The 24,224-nt window shown below is 41.1% G+C and overlaps 1 protein-coding gene across 1 annotated transcript in view; it reads left to right on the forward strand.

The window, feature by feature from the left end:
• The first annotated feature begins 10,605 nt into the window (after window positions 1-10,605).
• The window catches only part of mad1l1 (mitotic arrest deficient 1 like 1), a 60,418-nt gene continuing 46,799 nt past the window's right edge, over window positions 10,606-24,224 (forward strand). The window contains exons 1-11 of the mRNA XM_026171644.1: window positions 10,606-10,744; window positions 11,229-11,373; window positions 11,475-11,615; window positions 11,690-11,869; window positions 11,966-12,090; window positions 12,207-12,288; window positions 13,273-13,403; window positions 15,225-15,339; window positions 16,095-16,156; window positions 23,139-23,225; window positions 23,987-24,131. Coding sequence (XP_026027429.1) covers window positions 11,230-11,373; window positions 11,475-11,615; window positions 11,690-11,869; window positions 11,966-12,090; window positions 12,207-12,288; window positions 13,273-13,403; window positions 15,225-15,339; window positions 16,095-16,156; window positions 23,139-23,225; window positions 23,987-24,131 — 1,212 coding nt within the window. The 5' untranslated portion in view covers window positions 10,606-10,744; window position 11,229. The remainder of the gene's footprint in view (window positions 10,745-11,228; window positions 11,374-11,474; window positions 11,616-11,689; window positions 11,870-11,965; window positions 12,091-12,206; window positions 12,289-13,272; window positions 13,404-15,224; window positions 15,340-16,094; window positions 16,157-23,138; window positions 23,226-23,986; window positions 24,132-24,224) is intronic.

Genomic DNA, 24,224 nt, shown 5'->3' on the forward strand with positions numbered 1-24,224 from the left:
GGCGTACGCACCTGAGCTGCACCCGCAATCACGCCTCGCCGCCTTAAAGTCTGTGCTCTCTTTGCTGTTGTGTTGTCGGGCTGTGAGCTGAAAAGCTACAGCCGGCTGTATGCGCACAGCAACCGTGTGTGAAAAGTGGTCAATAAAGAGATGCCGAAAAGCGTGTTCATGGAAACATCGTCAGGTCTGCCGTGATATGTTTACAATGGGACTTCTGCTCCTGAACCTCTGCGCACAGTGAAGTCACTTTCATCTTTACGCAGGACTGTAAGCTGTCATCTGTGACGCGGGAGCCGTGTTTGTTTTTAACATAGTTCGCGGTGGAGAATAGCTGCTCGCATAATGTGGATCCGAAGATCCATAATTGGCCTACCTGGGGTTGAAAGTCTCGGTAAATGCACGGCGTTTCGGCGAGTATAGGGCTTTGGAGCATGATGTCACGGGAAGTGGCCAACGCCCCCTTCCGCCATGACAGTAGGCCAGACACAGGATACAGCTTCAGCTATGGTTCATACGTGTTGTGTTGTCGGTTGCAACGTTAGATCACAGGATCGTGAAGGCAAGAAACTGGATAACGGGCTCTCTTTTCATCGTTTTCCATCCTGGAGGCAACGTGAGAGATCCCATGTATCCGATATTACTAAACAAAGACGTCAGGCTTGGATTGCAGCGGTGAGACGAGCGGATATCGATTTCTCTGCAATCCCCAGCTTTTTGTTGGTTTGCTCGCCGCATTTTCTTTCCGGTTAGTTCCAAATGAATTCATATCACTATTAAAAGGCTTTTAGTGTTATTTGCAATGCGCTGAGGTCATAGATAATGAGATAAAACATGCTAATGTGTGATGCTGCAGAACCACGTCATGTCGTCATGTCGACTGAGTAGCTTATGATTTGGCATTATTGCAGGCAAACCAGCATATGAAATGCATGTAACAAATCCAGACTGGGCACCAACACTGCACATGGGCCTCTAAAAACATACTAAATTGCTATCATTGTACACTAATCCTCACATAACTTCCATATGAGTCACACACCTGTCATTGGAATATTGGTGTACATTTACCTTATGTGTATCCACTAATTTTAACTTACAGGCTTTCGTTATGCAGCTGCAGAGTCTGAAGGTGTGCCCCGTGCAGAAGTGATCGATGAAGATCTGACAGAAGACCAACAACAAAATCACAATGTCATGGAGGCAGTGGACAGCAGTTGTGTTGGACAAGTGGAGGTTGAGGTACCAGCTGCAAATGTGGACAGTGGTGATCGGACAGACAGCGTCACGGAAGCTAAAGGGCATTGTGTGTGCAGTGAACAGGGCAGAGCAGAAATAAACACAACACTGCTTGATAAGATTGTTAAGGTTTGCTGTGTTTTGGTGAATATGTGCCCCAGTGTGGTTGTCAAACCAGGGCCAAATGAAACTTGCTCTTGTTGAGTATTCATAAAGCTGTTGTGTTGCATGTGTAGTTCATTGTAAATAATTGTACTTTGTGTGAAGTAGTTTCAATAAAACAGAAAAGAATAGTATATTTGTTTGTTTTTTATTCTTGATCTGTTCACATGTACTTAGCAAGTACATAAAAATGAAATGCAAACTATTTACATGGCAACACACAGCTGGCATCAATCTTGAACCACAAAATGAAACGTTACAGGCTATTTAAGAAACTTTAGACAGTCCACCTGAAGATCAGGAAGGCCAAGGGACTCAGCGTCTTTGTTGTGTAAACACGCCGGGGATTGGGGCAATGTGGGTGACTGTGTAGTGTAGTTGGTGTAATAGTTTTCTATTCCACACAAACTCACTGCTTTGCTGTGGTCCTGCAGTGTATCCAGTAATGGTGACAAATCCTCCAGCGTTGCAATAGGAATCCGCCTTTTGTGCGATCGCCTCCTTTTGCCTCGCGATGCAGAGGGTGTGTTTATGATTTCATCAAGACCACGTTTTTGGGCAGCTGCTGAGGAGAAGTCGATGTTATGTGCAACCCCGGGCTGTATCTTGGTCATATTTCCGGGCAATACCCAATATGCAGACTCATCTGTTACAGTTCTGGTGCCTCTGATACACACTGTAGCCTCGACTTTAAACAAAAGAGCAGCGACATGGGTGCAGGCCTCTGCAACTCCGGCCATGCATGTGCAGTGAGCAGCCTCAACCCTCCCATTGGTGCTCACAATGACCCATGGCTGTAATGCAGTTTCATTCAGTCGTTGTGAGTGCAGTACCTGAAACACACAAAAGCCACTTTTAATAAAAGGTCTTTAATTAACCAAGGCTAATATAGATGGGTTGGCTGTACGAGTGTACGTGCAAAGCAAAAACGGTAACAAGGAAGTTGTTTAGAAAGTTATCAAGTTCAAACCGACTTACCTTTGTCTTAACGACAACGTACTCGCAGCGTGGAGGCTTAAAGATGGACAAATCTTGCACCCAGCCGTTTGTGAATTGGATGTGGGCCTCCAGGGATTTATAATTCTTAAACTGGTTCGCTGTGTATGCGCTGACTCCACAGACAAGGTATGCGAAGATATCGGGATAGGACAACGGCGGTAGGTCGTCTGGGTTTCCACTCCACTTCCTTATTTCATACGGGTCCACATTACCGATGCATGCAATTTTTTCAAAGTACCGTCTCTTGGCGTCTGGGCGCAATCGGTCGCGATACAGCCCTTTGTCTTTTGCGCTGATTTTGAGCATGGTTCTGGCAGTCCCGATTCCAACACTCCAGCACTGTGCGCTCGTTTTGCTTTCTGGCCTACTGACATGGCGCCGCGATCCCACAATGCACTGCGGCGTGACGTCAACTCCAAAGCGAGTGTGACGCTTATTTTGAGCAATGAAAAATAATAAAATATAATTTTATTTTTATATTTCAATATCACAATAATCTTTCAATTTAGAAGTACAAGTTTAAAAAGAACTAATACAAAAAATACACTTCAGCTAAATACTTGTAATTTATTTTCCTAAACCATGCAGAGCCGCAGTATAACGACTAAAGAGCCGCATGGGGCTCCGGAGCCGCAAGTTGCCGACCCCTGTACTAGCCTGTAACATCATTTTTTCTCTATGATTTTCGGGGTGTCTTTTAATTCCTAACACATCCATATCAGTTTAGATATCTGGCATGATTTTTTTCCCCAATTGTTACTGAAGTGCAGTATATAAACAGGAAATTCACTCATCTTTATGGAACAGAAATAAATGGTGTAAGATACTGAATAGCACTGCTGTCATGTTTTTGCAGTGACCAGACCCAAAGAGCAGACTCAGACCGTGGCTAAGGGTTTCAAACGGTTTATTTATAGAATTCAGGGAATTAACAAAGGGCAGGCAGGCTATGGCGCTGAGCCCTTTTCCATCAGCTAAACTCAGGAGGACAGGGAGACAGATGAGAGCTGGCTGATTATGGCAATTTGTGAAGGAGAATAGTTAAAAGCCTCTGAGGCCTTACTTGCTAGACTGGATGATGACAGAGTTTGAAGAGTTACAGGTGGCCGGCAGACTTCTAGGAGACTTGAGGTGTGTTCATGGGCAGGCAGGTAAACGATAGGTGAGCCTTAGTTTCCACAATGGTGAGTTAGTTCCAAAGACCCTGACAACTGGTAATCTCTTTGCTCCTAAAATAAAAAATAGTTAAATCCAAAAGTGTCTGCTTTAGTTCTTTGTGATAATAACAGGGGGGAAAGCACTAACTTAGCATGGACAGACTGCAGTAATACATTTATTATAGCGACTAATTTGTTACATTTTTATTCATTAATATTACATAGATATCTGCTGTTCTGGGACTGAACACACTGAAATAATAAACAACCACATTAATATGCAGATACAAGGCAACAATACTTATGGCCTCTTTCTTTGTTTCCACAGTCCTCTGAGATTCTCCACCTTTTATTTGTTCCCTTCCTCTCCCTTCATCCCACCTGCCTGACACCACTGTCACGCTTTCTCTCCCTCCTCCCACAGAGCGTGTTTCATTTTGTTTATTGTTTTTATTCCTACTCCCTGTCTATTCACTTGGATCTCCCAAAGCAGTTTCTTGACGCTTTATGTTTGTGTGTCAATCAAACCACCCTGCGGATAGAACGCCTCTGTGACTGGTCATATCCCACCTGATGCCTCACATAAGTGGGCAGACAGCTCCATGGACACACACACACACACTCTTTCATATCACAGCAAGTGGAATACTGTGGTGCTTTATGGATTGAAGACATGTAAACTAGACTTTTTAAAAATACATTTCTTGTATGCGTCCATTGTGTGTGGGGTGTATCCCAACTCTTACTCTGTGTCTAGTGCGATAGGCTCCAGCAACCCTGAGCAAGTAGTGAAGAAAATGAATGCACGTATGGATTATATCCAAACAGGCACCACACTTTTGTGAAATGACGATGTGTTATACGCACAGTTAGCATCTATTTTGGGTTCCACATTAATAACTTAGTTTTTTCTCTGCTGATGATATTGCTGCTCTCTGCCCTGCAGACGGTTTTGAATGTTTTGAAACCTCGGGGGAGAGAATTCAGAAAATGATGTGACACACGCATCTCCTCCCCATCAGGCTTATCCCACAGAGACTGCTTATTTCATTAATTAGTAAGCACAATTTATTTTTAATTTCTCCTCTGATTGTGGCTTCTTTATGCATAACTGGGTGCCTCTGCATCTTCTTTGTCCCCCCTCCTCCCTTTGTGTGCACAAGCATGCACGCCTGTAAACTAATATTGTTCAAATATTCCCCGGGGCTCCAGAGCACTGAAAGCCTGAATCAGCTATTGGCTCTGTCCTCCTTCATTAGAAGGGTATGAAATCACTATCTTATTGATTCTTCTCATTAACCTTTCTCTCATCTGATCTGTAATGTTGTTTTCTGTCCCTCTCTGAGCCTTTTCTCTGCAGCTTTCCTCATTTCGCCTCCCATGCCTACGTTTCCCCCCCCATCACACTCTTCTTTGCACTTTATGAACCTGCCATGACCACAAATTTCCTTCTGCATTTCCTCATGCCTGCTCTTTCTGAGCTATTTCACTTTATCTTTCACCCACTCATAAAACCCACAATAGACACTGAGGTAACACACTATGTCTGGATGACCTTGAGGTGACCTATTTTTGCCTACTGTGGTGTGACTAAATACAGTTATGTTTTCAATTATGTGAATTAATTCAAAAGGACGATGATGATGGTTACAGTGATGTCTTAAATAATGTGTTTAATGGACACTGAAAGCCTGAATTACACTCGTTCATATCTTTCATTGTCATTAACTGCAAAGCTGTAAAAGCTGATATTGCTGCCAATCGGGTAACGACGCAAGAAAGAGATTTTTCTCGGTGTCAGCTTCCTAACCTTTTGCAGTTCGCATGACATTGTGTATGTTTTGATGTTTACAGCTGTGGGTGGAAAAAACACCCCACTGAATGTGAAACGGCTTCCTGTGAACTCCTATCACATTTCTCTCAACAGATGGCAATGAAGGGCACATCTGCGGGCACTTCTGCTGATTTACATCGTACGCCGTGTGTGTGTGTCCGTGTGCACGTGCAGGAGTCTGAATTTGAGCATTTGCGTCACCTCGCAGGGAAGGCTGCATCCACGGGTCGACTGCTGGAGGACCGACGCAGGTGGAGATGCTGAGGACGGCGACTGAATACCCAAGAGAGACAGGGAGGGACTGAGTCAGAGTATGACAGATAAAAAAAGACAGTGAGGAGGGAGGGGAGGGGGAGAAAAAAAGGTGTTCTCACCCGGTGAGAGAGGGGAGATTGTAGGACCATGAAAGGAAGGGATGAGGGAGGAAGAGAAGGAGGGAGCTAGGAGAGACAGTGGACCAAAACAGGCTGAATTCTCTCGGGGGTGAAAGGATGAAAAGGGAAGAGACAGTGACAGAGAGAAAGGGGAGCTCTTATGTCACTCTGAAGAGGAATTGTCTTCTGTTTGACCTTTTCAGACAAATTCACACCCTTTCATTCAATCCCTCTTGAATCTCACCCACATACAAAAAAAGAAAATCATAAAAATCCCTCCATGGACCCTCCTCTCTTTTATTTCATGTTTTCCAGCTCTTTTCTCACATAAATATGGACTGGGCACCGGGCCTCACCTCTTGTGCACCTACTCTGCTCTCAGCCAAGTCATAGAGAGGTGATTTTGTAATTACAGCCTTTTCTTTTGTCAGATGATGACAGCATAGTCATTATTCTCTTGTGCGTCCGTTGCAGCTTGTTCCAACCATCTATGAGCTGCTTGTCTGCGTCTTTTTCATCCATGTATTCTGAAACTACAGAGATCAGCACTCTCAAGGTCTTGCCTGTATTTTGCTGTAGATATTCTTACATAAATGCCCCAAGGTCTCACTTCCTTTACTTCACTCAGGAAGGGCATGAATGCAGGACAGTCGTAAAGAATTCCTTGGCCGTGACCTCAGACGGCACAAGGAGAACTGGAGTTGATTCTCAGCTGCTATGCCGTGACTGTCAAGTGCAGAGGTTTTTTCCACATGGGAATAAATGAAGTATTAATGAAGATGCAAACCGGATGCACAAGAATGAGCATCACCGTTGTTTGGATCAGGAGGATCGTTCAAGGCGACTTATGGCGATTTAATTAAACATGAATTAAAATGCTTTTGGACGTGACATTGTGGCACAAATGGTTGTAATTCACATCGTCCGTGGCACTGCTGCCATCTGTAAAGCTGTGCCATTAGTGCCTCCCTGTGAGTGATACGCCTTATGCTAGAGGAAAAAAAAGCATCATTTCCATACCAGTGTGCTATGTAAGTACAATATCAAGATCTATCCACATTTGTGTGAGTTCTAGTAATGCGAAGCCAATCACAGCTTATTATTTGTACAAAGACGAGGCTTTACGCCGAGGCAGACCTCTGTGTCCACCAAAAGACCATGCTTTGTAAAATATAAACTGATAAATATAGCAGTGCTGCCCTCTGTTGGAACAACTATGCCAGTAAGGCCCCACAAATCCAAGCACATACAGGTGCTGGGCTAATGGGATACAAAAGTAAATACACTATATCATTTTTGGTCATTTCTAACAAAAGCACAGTAGTGCCATGTAGATCATCACAAGCATATTTATAAACCTGGTTAACTGGTCAATGGTTTGCTCCTTCTAGCCAAATTATTTAGTCTATAAATTAGGCCGAATCTACAAAACCCCCATAATGCAATACTGTGCTTTAATTTTGAGGCATGAAATAGCATGAGTTGCACTGATTCATTGTTTCAGGTCTGTTATTTACCCACTGATTAATTAGGTAAATGTAAAAGAGTAACACATGCAATATTTATCAGCTATTTTCTGGACTGATGATAAGGATGAGGAGGATTACTGCCTTTTAAAAAGTGACTTAGTATATGTGAGGGGGCAAAGTAACCGGGTCATTGCAGCAGATTTCAATGCAAGACACCCTACGAGACCACCCATCTCCCATGCTACAGTTAGCAAACTGCTTGCTAAGTTTCGTGAAACTGGTTCAGTGTTGGATTTGCCAAAATGTGGACGCAAGAAAACTGTCACTAATGAAGAAACATCAGTGGCTGTCCTAGCTTCATTCAGCAAGAGCCCACAGCGTAGCACTCGCCGCATGTCACTGGAGAGTGGCATTAGTCGAACATCCCTTTGGCGGATATTAGCTACTCACAAATAGCACCCTTACAAACTCCAGCTACTGCAGCATCTCAACGAGGATGACCCAGATCCAGGCACGTGCAGAGGGGGGAGGCTAGAGGGGCTTGAGCACGCGCCCCTTTCCTGATGGGTGCCCAAAGTGCCCTTTTGTTGAGGCAACTTTAAAAAAAAAAGAATTTATTATTATTATTTTTTAATGTGTGTGTGAGTGCGGAGTCCTGTCTGTGCCCCTCAACAATAATATTTAACTATTAATCACAGTTTTGCTAAATAAAATCTGGCTTGCATCAGTCACATGATCACATTTAACCAATGATCGCCCTTGTCGGCAGAACGCGCTGGTTACGGGCCGGGAACGAGCTTACAAAGAGCACGCGCATTTTTTGCGGTCCGGAGCTGTAGGAGAAACACAAGTTAACTCAGAGACACAGACTGATGCGACAAAACCAGTAAGTAGGTGTACAGCGTACACTGTAGTGTGTAGCACACAGGAGTATTAGCTTATTACGTACACGTTGGTAAGCTGTCTTGTTGCAACTGACGAACTGAAACAAATGAGCAACAGCGCGACAAACATTACCTGTCCTTTTATTAACTGCACAAGTAGTGCTGGTCACAGCTGCTGGCTACCTGTGTAAGGCTGTCATGGGTCTGTAGCTCTGTCACCGTTTTAGGGAACATATTTAGTTTTAAAGCAAGTTACAGGGCTTTTCCTGCCTTTCTGGAGGGATTAATTACACATAACATATAATGTAATTGCAAGGAGGTATTTCTGTAGTCTGTAGAGATAGTGGAAAAGGGGTGGGATTAAATAAGCTTATGCTTCTTCCTGCTCCTTTTTGAACATGGACGTTATTTGGAGTTGTGGTTGCTCGTTTTCCTTTTGTTTGCTTTGTTCATTTGTCTCTTTTAATTCTATTTTTTTATACTTTTTCAACATGTTCAAAATAAAGATTCAATCAATCAATCAATCAATTATATTTCACTAAAAAACGATCTAATATGCACTTCCACATAATTATGCATTATTATAATTATAATATATTAAAAAACACACGCTGTATTTTAAAGAACATACATTAAGAAGCAGATTATATTAGATTTCTATTTTAAATAAGACAAAATTTGGATTTTACAGCAGTAAAATGATTGTATCTCTGCAGTTTAAAAATGTAATAAGCTTTGCCCCTGCACAGAGTGGATAGTGAAACAAATGGAATCATCATAAATACATTATTTCATATTTATTACTTCCCCCTCCTCATTGCTTTATTATTGTAGCTCTAGTAATAAATATGTAAGGATTCTGGATCAGCACCATGATGCCCATAGTATATACAGTATTCTGAAGAAGGTGTAAAATGTCACTGTGTGTGCGTGTGTTTGTTTTATTTAGATGGATTAAAAAAAAAAAAAATTACTCATGATATAACATTGTCCTCATGTCCTTACCAAGCCTGGTAAGGACATGAGGAGGAAACAGTAGGAGCTGTGTGAGGCTACTAAAGGCAGGGCTATAACATTTTTCTGTCATCATTTTATTATAGATTAAGTGCAAGAGTTGTTAGGTGTGGATAATTAGATTATAGTTTATTGCAATAGCAAGTTGTGCCTTGTTCTCAGATAGACAGCAAGTGGAGAGTGATATATGAAATGATGGGAAGGAAGGAAGAAGAGAAGCAAAGAGTGAATCACAGGCAGAGCCTAAATTATTTCTCACAGTTTTTTGTTGCCTTATGGTTCCAAGCGCTGTCACCAATCTTTGCATTTTGTTATTATCTCATGACACTTGTTTAATCAGCTACCATCTCTCCTGTGGACTTTTTAATGTCTACAGTCTCAGATCAACACAGCCCTGCCCTCCAGCACTATCAGCAGCAACCCCTCAACAGCAACATTGTACCCATCGGCTACGTTTGCTTTGCCTTGTTGCCCATATTAGATTCTTGATGAATGTGTGTTGTTGTTATTCAGCCTGGTTCAATGTGCCCCTTTTTAACTTTGAGCACCCGCCCCTCTCTGCACGGCCCTGCCCAGATCGGCGCACAGAATTTGCAGAATGGGCAAAACAAAAATTGGAACAGGACCCTCAGTTCATGCAGAAGATTTTGTTCAGTGATGAGGCAAACTTTTATGTGAATGGTGAAGTTAACCAACAAAACCACCGCTATTGGTCTGACACTAACCCACATTGGATGGATCCCTCCAAGTCTGTTGGACCAACAAAAGTGATGGTTTGGTGTGGTATATGGGGTCCAACGATAGTGGGTCCATTCTTCATCAATGGAAACCTCAAGGCCACTGGATATTTGAAATTGCTACATGATGATGTGTTTCCCTCTTTATGCACTGAAGCTGGCACATTCCCTGAGTTTTTCCAGCAAGATTGATCAGACTGATCCAAAACCCTGCCGCCAGATAAGAATGCTTCATGAAATTATTCCTACCAATCTCTGTAAAACTGCAAAATAACTTTTGTTTATGTGATAGCTGAATCACGCTAGTCCCAAACATGTTACACAGTGTATAGTATACATATTTATTAATGCAATTTGCGCTAAGATTATTATTAAACCTGGGTTATATGGTAAAGTGGAGGTGGTTGACCTCTAAGGGTAGGAGTGGTATGACAGAGGTTGTGCAAATGGTAAAATTCTGTCTAATACCAATTGTAAGAAAACAGCTCTACCTGAATAGTGCCGGAGTTACCAGGCTTTTCCAAGCGTCATTGTATTTATTATTAGAAAACCAGAAATCAGAGGGGGGAAAAAACAAACTAACAAAGAAACGTTGAATCAAACTGATAACAGTGCACGATTTATTCGTTTTTCCTATTAAAACCAATGACTGTAGAAAACCTTTCTACAGTCATTGATTAAAACCAAAACAAACAAAAAAGTTTGCTTTTGATACTCGCGATATGTTACCAAATCTCGCGATACTACGTACATCCCATTCGAGCTAAACTGGAGGGATTTCTGTAGTATTGAGCGAGCAGCTAACACGTTAGCAACACTGAGATAATCTATTTGCAAATAACTCGCTCCTTAAAAAAGGAAACCAAGCCGGCTCAGAGGTGAGGACGTATTCTTACAAGCGATGCCCATTTGTTAGCTACTTAAACGTAGCTTAGAGAGAATAGCTGTAGAAAACAGTCATGGTAAACTGAACTCTTGTGTAGCCTGTGGTGATACAGGAGTGAAGCAGTTTATACCGTTCTTAACAAACCAGTGAATACCTTCTTGAGATAATTCTTGATAATTGTCAAATATGGCAACTAACGTAAACATTAGCTTTTGGTTAAGCTACTAAAGTTGGTTTCGTGTTTGTGCAGCTGAGCAAAGAAGCTAATGCCACTTTTATCTTACTTCGCACTTTTACGTAGTTAATGCTAGGAACCTGTCTGCATATAACATTAACGTGTTAACACTTTTATCGTAAAGTTATAAAGCATGAAAATGGTGCACTTTAGAATTGCTTAGCTAAACTTTACATGGCCGTAGTGTAGTCTTTTTTTTACTCGTACTGTGAGCCTTTCGTTTGTGTGCTGCATCTTCCAGGATGGATTTAGAAGACGACACGACCATTTTAACAACCCTGAAGTCCTTCAATTCCTTCATCAGCCGCCCCGAACATCCACAGCGGCTGTCAGAACACTCAGCAGGGAGTGGAATCCTGCAGAGTCAGTACAAGCGCAGCATGGAGGTACATACAGAAACTGTTTGCATCAACAGGGGGGCAAAAAAGCTGAACAAAAATAGCACCAGCATTCAGCCTCCGCACTTACTAGCATATCCTTCTTTTAGCTTTTAGAAGCAGCAGAGAGGGTTCACTCCAAGAATCGCTACCTGCAGTTGGACCAGGAAAAGAAACAGATGGAGCTGAGTCACAAACGGGCTCGTTTTGAACTGGAGAGGGCAGCCTCAGACAGCGCACGAGACTTGGAGGTACATGCCATACATACTCCTTTAATACCACATGACCAAGGCATCAGATAGCTCACCACCTTGTTATGTTGCAGCATGAGGTGGATCGGAACCAGGAGCTTTTGGGACAAATAAAGAAGCTGGAGGAGAGAGCGGAAGAGGTGAATAAGAAGCTAACAGAGCAGAAGGAAGCAAATGATGCTCTCCAGAAGAACCTGGAGGGTCTAAACAAGACACTGGAGGAAAGAGATGATAAGCTTGGCACAGCTAACCAGGTGCACGCATGCTTGTAGATTTGCACTCACAGTTATTTTGCCAGTCTGGTAGTGCCTCTTATCTTATACTGGATTACCTCTGTTATCTGTTTGCAGACCATCAGGTCTTTGAAGGATGAGATCAGAGAGCTCAGGCAGAAGATTCAAAACCAAGACTCAAAAATGTCTGCTCAAACGCTCGAAAACCAGGAGTTACAGGAAAAGATAGATTTGCAACAAAGGTACACACACAAACAAGGACTGACACTTTGCTCTTTTTCATGCTAATAAATATTGAGCTGTACTGCTTAATATAAATGCTGACCATGCAGTTTTCTTTGATTGCTGTTATGATCAGGAAGTATCAGGAAGTCTCTCAACTTTGCCAAAGTCTCCAAGCTGCGCAGTCCTCATGCTCTGATCACATAATCAAGATTAAGGTACGAAATGCTGTCGCTTCTATTGGGCTCCTTATGGTTTCACTTCAGAGTTTAAATGGTGTACGGATTTGTCTGTAGTTCAGAACATTCCAGTGTCCACAGTTCATGGAGAGAAACTAGTTGAAATAGTTAAACATAGCAGTTTGTACGTCTTTGCACTGATGTAGACGGTGTGGTTACACAGTGTTATGTAGCTCACTCTACAGCGAATGTAAACCTACTAAATATGATTACGATTTAGACGTATAACCAATGCATGTGCAGTATATCAGTTCAATTTTCTACATATCAGCTTTTTTGTTCAAACTACCTTTCTCCTTCAAATTGCATAAAATGAGTTTAAATGTATTTTTTCCCCTCATAACATAAACTTATCGAACATACCATTTTGCCTTCAGAACAGCCTTAATTTTCAGAGCATAGATTCAACAAGGTGTTGGAAACATGCCTCACAGATTTTGGTTCATATTGACATGATGGCATTACACAGTTGCTGCAGATTTGTCTGTCTGTTGGACTGAGATCTGGGGACTGTGGAGTACAGTGAGTTCACTGTCATGTTCAAGAAACCAGTTTGAGGTGATTTGGAGTCTTGTGACATGTCACGTGATCTTGCCGGAAGCAGCCATCAGAAGTTGGGTACACTGTGTTCATAAAGAGATGGACATGGTCAGCTACAATCGTCAGGTAGGGTGTAGGTTTAAATGATGCTTAGTTGGTACTAAAGCCCTTTTTCCATTAGTACCCACTCGGATCAGCTCGACATCGATCAGGCAACAATTTTTACTAATCTTCTGTTGTCCACTTTTGGACAATAAAAGATTGCTGAGTCGTTGCCACATGATTGGTGGTTAGATATTTACATTAATACAGGTGTGTGTGTGTGTGTGTTTGCTTGTTTGTTACAGGTATTTGTTTCCATAAAGTGTGTCATTAATCTGAAAACTGTATTACTGGTGAATTTCTCACTTTCTAATTTGGCAGGAGTTGGAAAGGCGGCTTGTGTTCCAGGAGCAGGACTTTGCCATTGTGAAGACTGTAAAGTCAGAGGTGGCCAGAGTTCCAGATCTGGAAAAGGAGCTGAAGCGCCTCAGAGATGATAATGCCTACCTCAGGTTAAATACATTTTTGAAGTTTCCTTAACATGTAAACTCTTTACACTGTAGTGGAGGGACCTTTTAATCCACAAGTTTCACACACACATATACCACAAGCTCTCTTTTCTTTAACAAGTGTTTTTGGTATTTGTAATATGTGTTTGTGCCTGTGTTGTCTCTAAAACCTTACACTATATGTTTAGGTTGATTCTGTTTGTACCACGTAGTTTGGATGCTATCGGGCATTAATGAGCATACAAGCATTTTGAAAGATTAAGTTGGATAACAGAAGATCCATTTGTCAAGTAACAGCCAAACAGCTTGTCAGACTAAGTGGAGAAATTTAGCAGTTGGTGTGTTTATCCACTTATCCTTTCTGTTGTATTACAGAAATCTCAATTTAAAGCATGAAACTCTTCATACTTTCTCAAGATAACAGATTAACAATTTTGCTGAAGATACCATAACTGTAACTAGGAATGTTCCTTATTCATAAGTCGATTAAATGGGAGGGGAAAAAAAGACTGACCCTTCTAAAAGTACTCAGACAATCAAGTTGCATTTTAAATGCTGCTGAAATTTGTGACACTTTGTGCTGTGCATACACATTCACATTAGCTTGCAAAGTGTGCCAGTGTTTTGCAGCCATCTGTCCTTACAGATAAACCTTTACACACTTATGCAGAAAGCAGTATTTTCTGGTCGAGTGTTTGTGTGTGTGTGTGTAACTGTCCTAAACAGGAACAAAGCTAATTAGCCAATTATTTTATTTTTTTAAAAAAAATTTATTTGTTTATTTTTATTTTTTTAAGTGGAATGTTATATCAGTAGTGTGGGGAGGGTGTGTGTGGTGGGGGACATGCTCCTCACACTCTCCCCATCTCTCATAAAAAATCAGTAAGGAAAGCAAGGAAGGGATGTGCATAATGGAATGGGTCATCACACTAAGATTACTCTGGCCAGACGTAAATGGAATACTGCAGAGCTGCACTGCACTCCTTGTTTACATGTTCTGAGACAGAGGGTGACTGGGGGGCAAGGGGCTGCCATTTACTGAGAAATCCTGCTTAACATCTCAGGGCCAACAGTCAACTGGCATACATGAATGTAATCTCAATAAGTACTTGTTCATATTACTGAGTATTTCTGGTGCTGGATAGCAAGAGGAGCAAGTATTGCAGGTTTAGTCTGGGAAATGTGACTGAAAAGAAAGACCAGGTGGATCAATCAGCATTTTGTCTGATCTTCCAAGGCGAGTCCATTGTCTGGTCTCCGATGGTTGGGAAGTCCTCAAACTGTGGGGAGATTCTTGTTTCACATTGCCTGAAACAATAGAAGGAAAATTCTTCTTTTATCTCCTAATCAGTCTCTGTTGTCTGGACCGAGCTCTTTTCCCTTATTCTTTCCTCCTCTGCAACCTTTGCATTTCCCCCCCCCCCTAATTTCTACCGGCTTGTGTCAGCATAATCAGCTCCCTGGTGTAAACAATGTGAGCTGGGCAAAAATAGTGTTGTTGATTGAAGTGGGTAATAACATGGCCAAAACATATCAGACGTTTCTCAAGTAGAGTTCACAGAAAAGTCACCCTAATCCAACAAGTGTGACTAAAGTAAAGAAAACTTGAAAACTAGTGAGAGCAATGTATTATAGCTATAATGCACAGTTGGTACATTGTTACGTGCATTTGTCGTCAGTCACTGTAATCTTAATATATTTGAAAACGGTTTTCAAAATTGCATCCGAGTGTGACTGTAGCCAGGGATTGAAAGTTTCTCCATGTCTTGCATTAGACACTGAGCTATCAGTTTAATTTACCTTTTTTGTCTCTGTTCTGTCCAGGGAGAGCAGAGAAAATTGCAGCCTGTTGAAAGAGGAGGTGGAGGGTCTGCGGAAGAAGCTGGAGAGGATGGAGAAAACCAAAGAAGAGCTGATCAACATGGAACTGGAAAAAGAGGTAAAAGTGTGGGCAGTTAGAAATATATAAATATTAAGAGAATTAAGGAATAAGCAAAGCTTCAATGAGACATTTTTAGATAGATTAATGACTCTGGCTGCATCCTCGTGAAGGTTTTTGTGACTCCCTGTCCTCTATGTTTGTTTTTGCAAACTTTGAAGTTTAACTTTTAGAATTTACTATCAAATATATTTTTTAATTAATAATCTAAGCTTAGAATGTCCTCCAAAAAGCCCTATACACACTGGGAGCAGTTCGTAGTGATATGGTGGCAACAGACCATAGAAAACAACTACAGGTGAAAAAAGTGCTGCTGAAGTGGGCGGGACTTGCGATAAACTATTCTCAGCTTCACGTGAGCAACTGAGGTGGCTACCAATGAGAGTGAAGAATACAGTTGATTAACATATAAGCTGGTAGCAAATATGGGAATGTCCACTAGCATTCAGTGTCAGCTTCAAGCTGATGCTTGACAAAAGACTGACTTCCTGTGTGTAGGCAACTTGAGTAAACATTTCAGTCATTACTTTTTAAAAAGCTATTGTCAGAGATAATTGGTGAATTATAAAATATGTACAATAATAAGAGAAGAAAATAATGTATTTATACTGCTGTGGGATGTAAAGATGCCATATTTGCAAGACTTCATACTGCATAAAAGTATTCTTTTTCTTCTGCTGTTGACTGTATTATATCAGCATCAACTTTTCCTGTACTCAAAAACAGTTATTTGCTTTGGTGTCATTAAAACTTAGAGGCTCACAGAGAAGCTCCACGCCTGGGAGAACCTTGGGCAATCTACTGGACTCAACATAAGGTCAGACACTATTTCAAAGTGTGTACGTTTGAATCACAAAGAAAAATATTTAAATAGACATTTGTGTATTTCTTTCTTTTTCTTTTTTCTTTTTTTTCCTGTTTTTAATCATGTATAAAGTGCCACTAGGTGGAGCTGTGGTCACTCCATCCAAATGTGCCTCATCATTGTGGATTGAGTCCACCATTGTGTATAGATGTCTGTTTGGTACCTGCTTGTGAGTGCACCAAATGAGTCTCAATGCATTCACTCAAAGCTGGTAATGAGAGAATGATTGCATGTTTCCTCGTGAGCAATGAAGCTGATCTGACACATAAACACTGCAGACCTGCCGATGGCATGCATGCACGCACACATGCGCACCGTGTTTTTCTTTCTTTTGTGATTAACGTTGACTGTGAGGTAAACACAGCGCTTAATGAAAAGTGTGTGAGGATGTGTGTGGTTTTTTTTTTTTTTTTTTTTTAAAGTGTGGGAGGAAAAAGTAAAAACTGCGATCTAATAAACTATGAAATTAAGTGAAATCAATATTTCCGTAAGGCTTAATTTTAGTCATATGTAATTTGTTATGTAACATTTTGAATCCTTAAAAAGTGAGATATTTAAAGTAAATTGTTGTAATTTTCTTCCTCAAAATCCACTGGATAAGGGGAATCTCATAGTTCTGTTATTGGCTTCATGTGTGATGCTGATGTAAAAGTGCAAAATATTAATGTTGCACACATGTTTAGCTCCTGATGATCAAAATAGCATCACAGTCACCTTTAGAAACTCCTTAAAGCTGTTATTCTGGTGTTTAATAAAAGCCCGAAATAAAATGTCAATGCGGTCAAGATGTTATTTTCTTGTCACAGTGTGTGCGACGTAGAGGCAGGTGGAAGTAAGTGTGTTTCATTCAGCAATTTGTTCACCTTTACTGCACTCGGTGCATCAGTGCTGTGCGAAAATTACTATTGATGTGGATTTGTGCATAAGTGGGATATTGTGATTGCCTTGTAGGCTATTAAACAGTCATTATTTCAGCATTTTACTGCTTGGAGTCTTGTCAGGTATATAATTGTCAAAGTTTTTATGAAGAAGTTTAAGAATCACAAAGTAAGTGAAAGTGAATTGGATATATGTCATATTCTTTTTGCGGTTAAGAATGATCAGGAGCTTTCAGAAGAAAGAATTGATGGCACTGCAGTGACAGAATAATGATCATATCTCAGGGCCGTCACTAATGTAACAGTGCCTGAATTAATGCTGACATGAAGTCGAAGCTGCTTGTTTAGGGCGGTTGTTGTTCTGTCATTAAATATGAAATGGCTCATAAGGGCTGCTGTGCTTTGACACTAAAGTTTGGATTTTCATTGTTGATTTTTCTATGGTTTGTTTTGTCATCTTGCGTTACTTAAAGCTAAATATAATTTATATTTATACATGATAAACATTTTCTCTCACAAGATATATCAGGATATGAAGAGTATGTAGCTGAGTTGCGACTGAGGATTGAATAAATGTAATTTACTGTACTTGAAGAGTTGACCTCCATCACCCTGAGATTTAATTCTTACCAACAATGTTGGTCTTTTGCCAGGAAGAAATAACTTAAAGGGAAAAGAGAAAACTCCTAAGAACAATAAATGTGTTGAGAAGTAGACGCAAACCTTAAAGCTGCAGCCTGGATTTGCTAGCAGCTGGCTGGTTGCTAGAAGTTATTTTCTTTCCTTCTGTTATGTGAGATGATAACATTGTGCTTGGTTATGTGCGTGCCAGTGGGGATGACAATTGAAAATAAAATTGGAAGAAATAGAAGATGAAAATATCTTTATGCCTCCACGCTGGCGACAGCTGGGGCTGGAGGCATTTAAGTTTTGGATTTGTCCGTCGCTTTCTTTACATGATATCGCTCGAAAGTTTCACTTTGACTGGAGGATGAAGTGATTAGAATTTTGTGTGTTTAAAGTTCAAGACTTGATTTGGCCCTAATTCAAGAATCTCTAAATATCTGGAAAATGACATATATGATAAAAATGATCAGATAATGACATTTTTACACCAAAAGGTCACATGTTCTCATCGCTGTGAGATCATAATGTGCCACAAAATCACTTTTCTGACAACAATTCAACAGGAAATTGTGATCGTCTAGTCATATCTAGTTGGATACTGAATTCGTGCAACTTGACTGGTTGCTGGAAGTGCTTCTGGTCTTGCCATTGAAGGACAGCTGAATGATTAAAATACATTGAAAGGTCTTCCAGAAAATGTTTTTTCCCCCCTTATTATTGAAACTTTCACAAGCTACAGAAAGAACTGCAGCTATTTTGTGCATGTAAGTCACAGACTGGTTTTTGTGTGATAGATGGTGTATTAAATTGATTTAACTACTTCATGGTAGTGTTTGTGTGTATGCTGAATCTTGATGCCACATTGAAGGCCATACAAACTTGATGCTGTTCCCTGTGGATTAAGACTTTCTTTTAGCTCGTATGTGTCCATGATCCACCAGTGAAACAAGTTTAGTTGGAATGCTACCCAGTGTTCATAAATTGCTGGATTTTTATGCTAAATATTACTCGCAATTAAATAAAACCAATAAGAGTTTTGATAACTTTGTGCAATTTCTGGAGAAATTACAGTACAACTCCTGTACACTGTTTCACTTTACGTTGTTGTTGTTGTTGTTGTTGTTGGTTTAGATGGGCTAAACATGTGTACAGATCCATTTCAGGAATACATAATCATACTGAAAGAGAGAGAAGTTCATCAAGTACATCAAAATCGGCCAGTTGATTCCATCTACGCTGGTTATAGAGGAGTTAAAATTAGCATGGTGATACTGTTCTATGTGCCAACAAGCTAAATTTCATGCATGAAAGGTTTGGGGATTGTCATCACCCAGCAAAGAGGGGGACCGACTTTATATAACTCAAGAACGACACAGCGTAAGATTTTCAAATTAATACCATGGGTGCGTTTACTACAAATCTTGTATGAGTTCTGGAGTGAATTTTGTCGAGGTCAGAGGTCAAGTTTCCAAACACAGAAAGTCAGTGTTCTCAGTTATTTATATTTATTATGATTTTAGCATTTCTTACTCCCAGTTCTTACTTAACAATTGGAAAGCAAATGGCTATGGTGAATAAAATCACTAAGGCTCATTCGCATCTATCCAGTGGGACAAATTGGACTATTTGCTACTATAGCTATGTTTGATATCTGGGCTTTGGACTAAATTTTACTTTTGGCCACGTTTCCCGATTCACTTATGTGCGTTTTGTAAGCAAGACTCGCTAATCTGACAGTTCATTTTGTAGACCAGGTTACACCCCAGTTGTTCACAACATTGCACCCAATAATATGCAACCATCACGTTATTTGCAACAGCATCCAAGATGACTGACTCATGACCTGCAAAACAAAACAAACAAAAGGCAGAGGACAGAGAAATATCTGCTTGTGTGAGTTCAGGAAAAGGCTCATCCCTCTGTGCTCAGGGCAATGTTGAATTATCTACTTGGGATACCAAGGCCATTCCAGCTTATAATTCACAAAGTCATATTTTAGTCATGAGTTTATTTCCATACCTGAAGTCACGCCTAGATAAATGTTAAGTGGTACAACCCACTTTCCTAGAAAAAGTTCCACATAACGGCTGAACATAACCCCCACACAGTGTCTCGCTTACAGATTATGCCTTTATTAAATGATGAAGTTTCAGTCCGACTGCCTTTCACCAGGTGCAAAGGGAACGTCTATGTATGGATATGTTATGTATATACTCGCATGTACATGTATAATAGTTGTGATAACCATGAAGTGATATCCAACTTGCATGGATATCACTTCAAAAATTGTTAACTATAGCTGCAATACCAAAAGGGATGATTAACATATCCCATAAATGATTAATATAGCAGAAATATGACAAAAAAAGACATCAAATGGATAATTAAAATTGTGTGTGTGTGTGGACATTACTTTTGTACCTGATAAATGTTGATTAGACTCAAACATTGTAATTTATGTTTTAAGGTAGACAATGTGCAGGAGTTACATTCAGTTATAACAGTTCAATTGTGAAAATGTGCTCAGCATTAAAGGTCCCTTGAGATGAGACCGTTTCGCATGCCTTGTACAATAATGCATTCCATCATGGACGCTTGCTTTTGAATTGTGTGCTGATAACAAGGAAGATACTGTATCTCCTCTTTGGCCTGAAGGCATTCAGGATTTGCAAAAGAATTTCAGATTTGAGTTCAGACCATGGAAAATGAGTTTACCATGGTCTGAATAAAGCAGCTAGTTTATTCATATAATAAGCACTATAGCTAGCGTTTGGGGATGCAGTAATCACCGATCACTTACAGTGGTTGTCATAAGCGCCATTCAATCATTTTGCGCTGCTTAACCATGTCTGAGTTGTGAGGTCAGCAGTCCAAGCAAACATGCCCAGACCTCCTTCTCCCTGCCCACTTCCAGCTCTTCTCTGGTGTCATCCAAGCCAGGTGAGAGATATAATCTCTCCAATATGTCCTGGGTCTGCATCCTCTTTGCAGGACATTCCCAAAATACTTCACCTAGAAGGCGCCCACGAGGCGTCCTTATCAACCACATCACCTGGCTCCTTTCAATGTAGAGGAGAAGCAGCTGTACTCTGAAACCCTCAGAATGAAAAGGCTCGCATCCCATCTTCAAGAGTCAGTGTTGCTTCAATTGGTACAAATCTATGCATTTATTACTAACCATCATTACACAGTGTAATATCAGTTAACGCTGCTCCATCAGATTAAAAGAGTAAGAAACTAAAAACTTAGATGGGAGGTGATGTCAGTTTATTAGATCTCCCAGAATTGACAGTATTTGTCTTCAGACATGGGTAGTTTGCAAAGGATGGTCAAATGCAGTTTTTTCTTAACATCTCTCCAACAGTAAGTAATGATAATTTTTCATTAGAAACAAGTTCTAGCATAGGCCACCTAAATCTCACAACTGCAGTAACAGAGGCAACGTTAGCACGCTACCGTATATGTTTTTTTTTTGTTTGTTTGTTTGTTTTTCTTAAATGGACTTAATGCAGTAGTATGAATCAGGTGCTGAGTGGATAATCCAGCACCAGCTTCATATGTAAAATATATAAAACAACACACACAGTACCTGTGGATGAGAGACGAGATGACTGCTCGAGGCTGTGACTTATTTGTGTTCACATCATGACCTTGAAAAAAAGATTAATTCTTTCTCTGGCTCCTGTTCCAGCAGCTGTAATGTTGCTGAGGTCAATATGAACACGTGAGTATAAATTTGGTGTGGTGGTGAGCAATGTTGCCTCACAGCAAAGAGATCTTGGATTCAGATCCCCTTCGGCCAGCTGGGCCCTTCTGTGTGCAGCGTGCATGTTCTCCCTGTGCCTTCCCCTCTGGGCTCTGGCTTCCTCCCATAGTCCAAAGACGTGCATGTTAGGTTAATTGGTGATTCTAAATTGAGCATAGTTGTGAATGGTTGACTGTCTCTCTGTGCTAGTCCTGTGACAGAGTGGCAACATGCCCAGGGTGCACACGAGTCTTGTCCCTCAACAGCCGGGACCCTAACATGGATAAGCGGAAGAAAATGGATATGCGTGTGTATGTGAATGTGTATGCAGGTAGTCTTTGTGTTATTTTCATCATACTTACATTTAAGACATTATAGGCTCTAAATGATCGTTGTCATTGCCTCCAGTTTTCATGTACATTTTATATTTGTCTGAAGTTTTTTGGGCTTGAAATGCTGTTTGTAATAAATCCTCACCATCCAGTTTTCACATGGAATACTCTTGTCTGCCTTGAAGTTGGTGTGTACTCACAGTAGGGAATCCGTAGTGCGTCAAAGCACATTTGACCCCCAAAGTCCATTATGTTTAACTAGTGTGACCGTTTCAGTTAAGCACATCAAGCCTTGGCCCACTTTTTAGGAGGTGAGCCCAGGCACGGTTCAGTTGGACTCATACAGGGTACACGTTGTAGTGTAATCACTAACCGTGTAACACTTCCTCACTAACACCCTCTCTCGTGAAAATCACCGTGCTAACTAATTAACAAATCTATAAGGTACGTGAGGACAACGTGTTATTGCTTAAAAAAAAAAGGTTACAATTAAAGCACATAAAATCATGAACCTCATTTGTTGTGCAAGAATGCGTTTCAAAAGCAAGTGTCTGCCTGAAAGAGGGAGAGAGAGTAAGCAGGGGATAAGATGCTGAGAAACTGAAGTGTACTCTGGCCCCGGATCGTTAAGTGTTAGCGCAGGCCAGCAGGCGAGGGGAGAGGGCGGACAGTCAAGCTTGGGCATGGTACAAAGCAATTGTGTGAGTACACCCTTAATCTGCCTGCTCAGCCTTTTCTGTTCATATCCCTAATTTGTCAGTAGATTGCCTAATCATGGCACACAAGCCCAGGTCAGGTCTCTTGGTGCTAGTATGTGAAACATGTAAAGCAGATTGATTTCATCGAGGAAAAGCAACTAGCCTTCATCTGTTGATATTTCCAGGTTTGTTGGTTGAATTGCTTAACCTGGTAATTTTCAGTTGCTCTGAAGAGTAAGCTACATCCTCTGAAAGTCTCTAGTTTTGCACTAAAAGTGCTGTGGAGCTAAATTGCCCAATCTTAAACCCATTTCACAAGAGGTGAGATGTTGGCTTTTAAACACATATGTGGCACATGCATTGCTGCCTTTTCACCGTCTGTTTTGTAACCCGTCAGTCTCTTCCACCGAGTGAGTTTTTGTAGAGCAGTGACCAGTATTTACCCCACTGTCCTCCTCTCATCTCCCCCCCTGCTCCTCGTGTCATTTTATTTCTGAGCTCCCTACTGACCGGCAAACAAAAGACTGTGGCAGTGCCGTCGTGTTCATCTATTCTGCCCTTTCTGCTTTCTCAGTCGTATCAATTTTTCATTGCGGGAGTAAGTGTATGTACACATCTGTATGCTAACTGTTCTGTGCTGTGTCTTGTCTGTAGGAAACCCGAGGATCTGTCCAGGGAGGTGATTCAGATCCAGCAGAGAGAAATTGCTCTGAAAGAGCAGAACTACACACTCAACAGCCGGTAATACACACACACACTCACTCGCACACAAAATCCCTTTCTCTCTCTTCAGACCTATTTCTCTCATTCTGTCTGCTTGCATGCCTCTCTTCCCCTCATGTATCTATTAGAGCATATCTCTGAGAAGTCCTTAATTGTCACAAAGTTAATTAAACTGGTCCTGATTCTGATAGCACTCCTGACAGTAACCACTGGTGTGTGAGTGTGTGTACGTGTGCGAGAGAAGGAATTCACTAATTAAACTTGTCCTGTTTAGACAGAGGTGATGTCTATAGGGAGGGCCGCACACGCGTGCTCTGGTATATTCGTGCTGCAACTCAGTCCAGCTAAGAAAGCTTTCATTAGCTAACAAGCGTTCCTCTTCTGCTGAGCGTATTGGGCTCATTATGAAGTATTAGAAACAGCAGAATGGGAGAGTCGTGGGTGTGGGAGGGGATGGTGATGGGAGCTTGCGGTGTAATTATTGCCCTTCGGCGTAATTATTGTCCTATTGATCAGACCTGGCACAAATCTCTGCTGAAAATAATTTCTGGACCCTTGTCTGGGATTTTTTGGTGTCAGTCAGGTAAGTCGTCTGTGAGTCTTATTATAAATTGACTATAAATTGCCTTTCTCAAATTGTCAGACTGTTCTGCATTAATCAACCTCTTTCCTTCTTTCTCTCCCCTCTCTCTCCCCTGTTATTAACAAACACACACATACGTACGAACGCGCACACATAAAAATTGCTTCCCACCAATTCATTTATTCTGCTCTGTCAGTGTGAGGAGTGTGGAGCGTTCACAGTCTGAGCTTCGTGCAGAGCTGACCCAGCAGCACAGCAAGACTCTGGAGGAGCAAAAGAAGAGAGAGGCACAGGACGCTCTTGTCCGTCGACTGCAGAAGCGGGTGCTGCTGTTAACCAAGGTACCTGGCGATCAGCCACGCACTCTCAAACACAGAGAAGTATTCATGCCTTCAAACATGACCTTTCAAACATCACCCAATGCGGTAATTTGA

Source organism: Astatotilapia calliptera, chromosome 6 (assembly GCF_900246225.1).
Source record: "Astatotilapia calliptera chromosome 6, fAstCal1.2, whole genome shotgun sequence".
Classification (NCBI taxonomy): Eukaryota; Metazoa; Chordata; class Actinopteri; order Cichliformes; family Cichlidae; genus Astatotilapia; species Astatotilapia calliptera.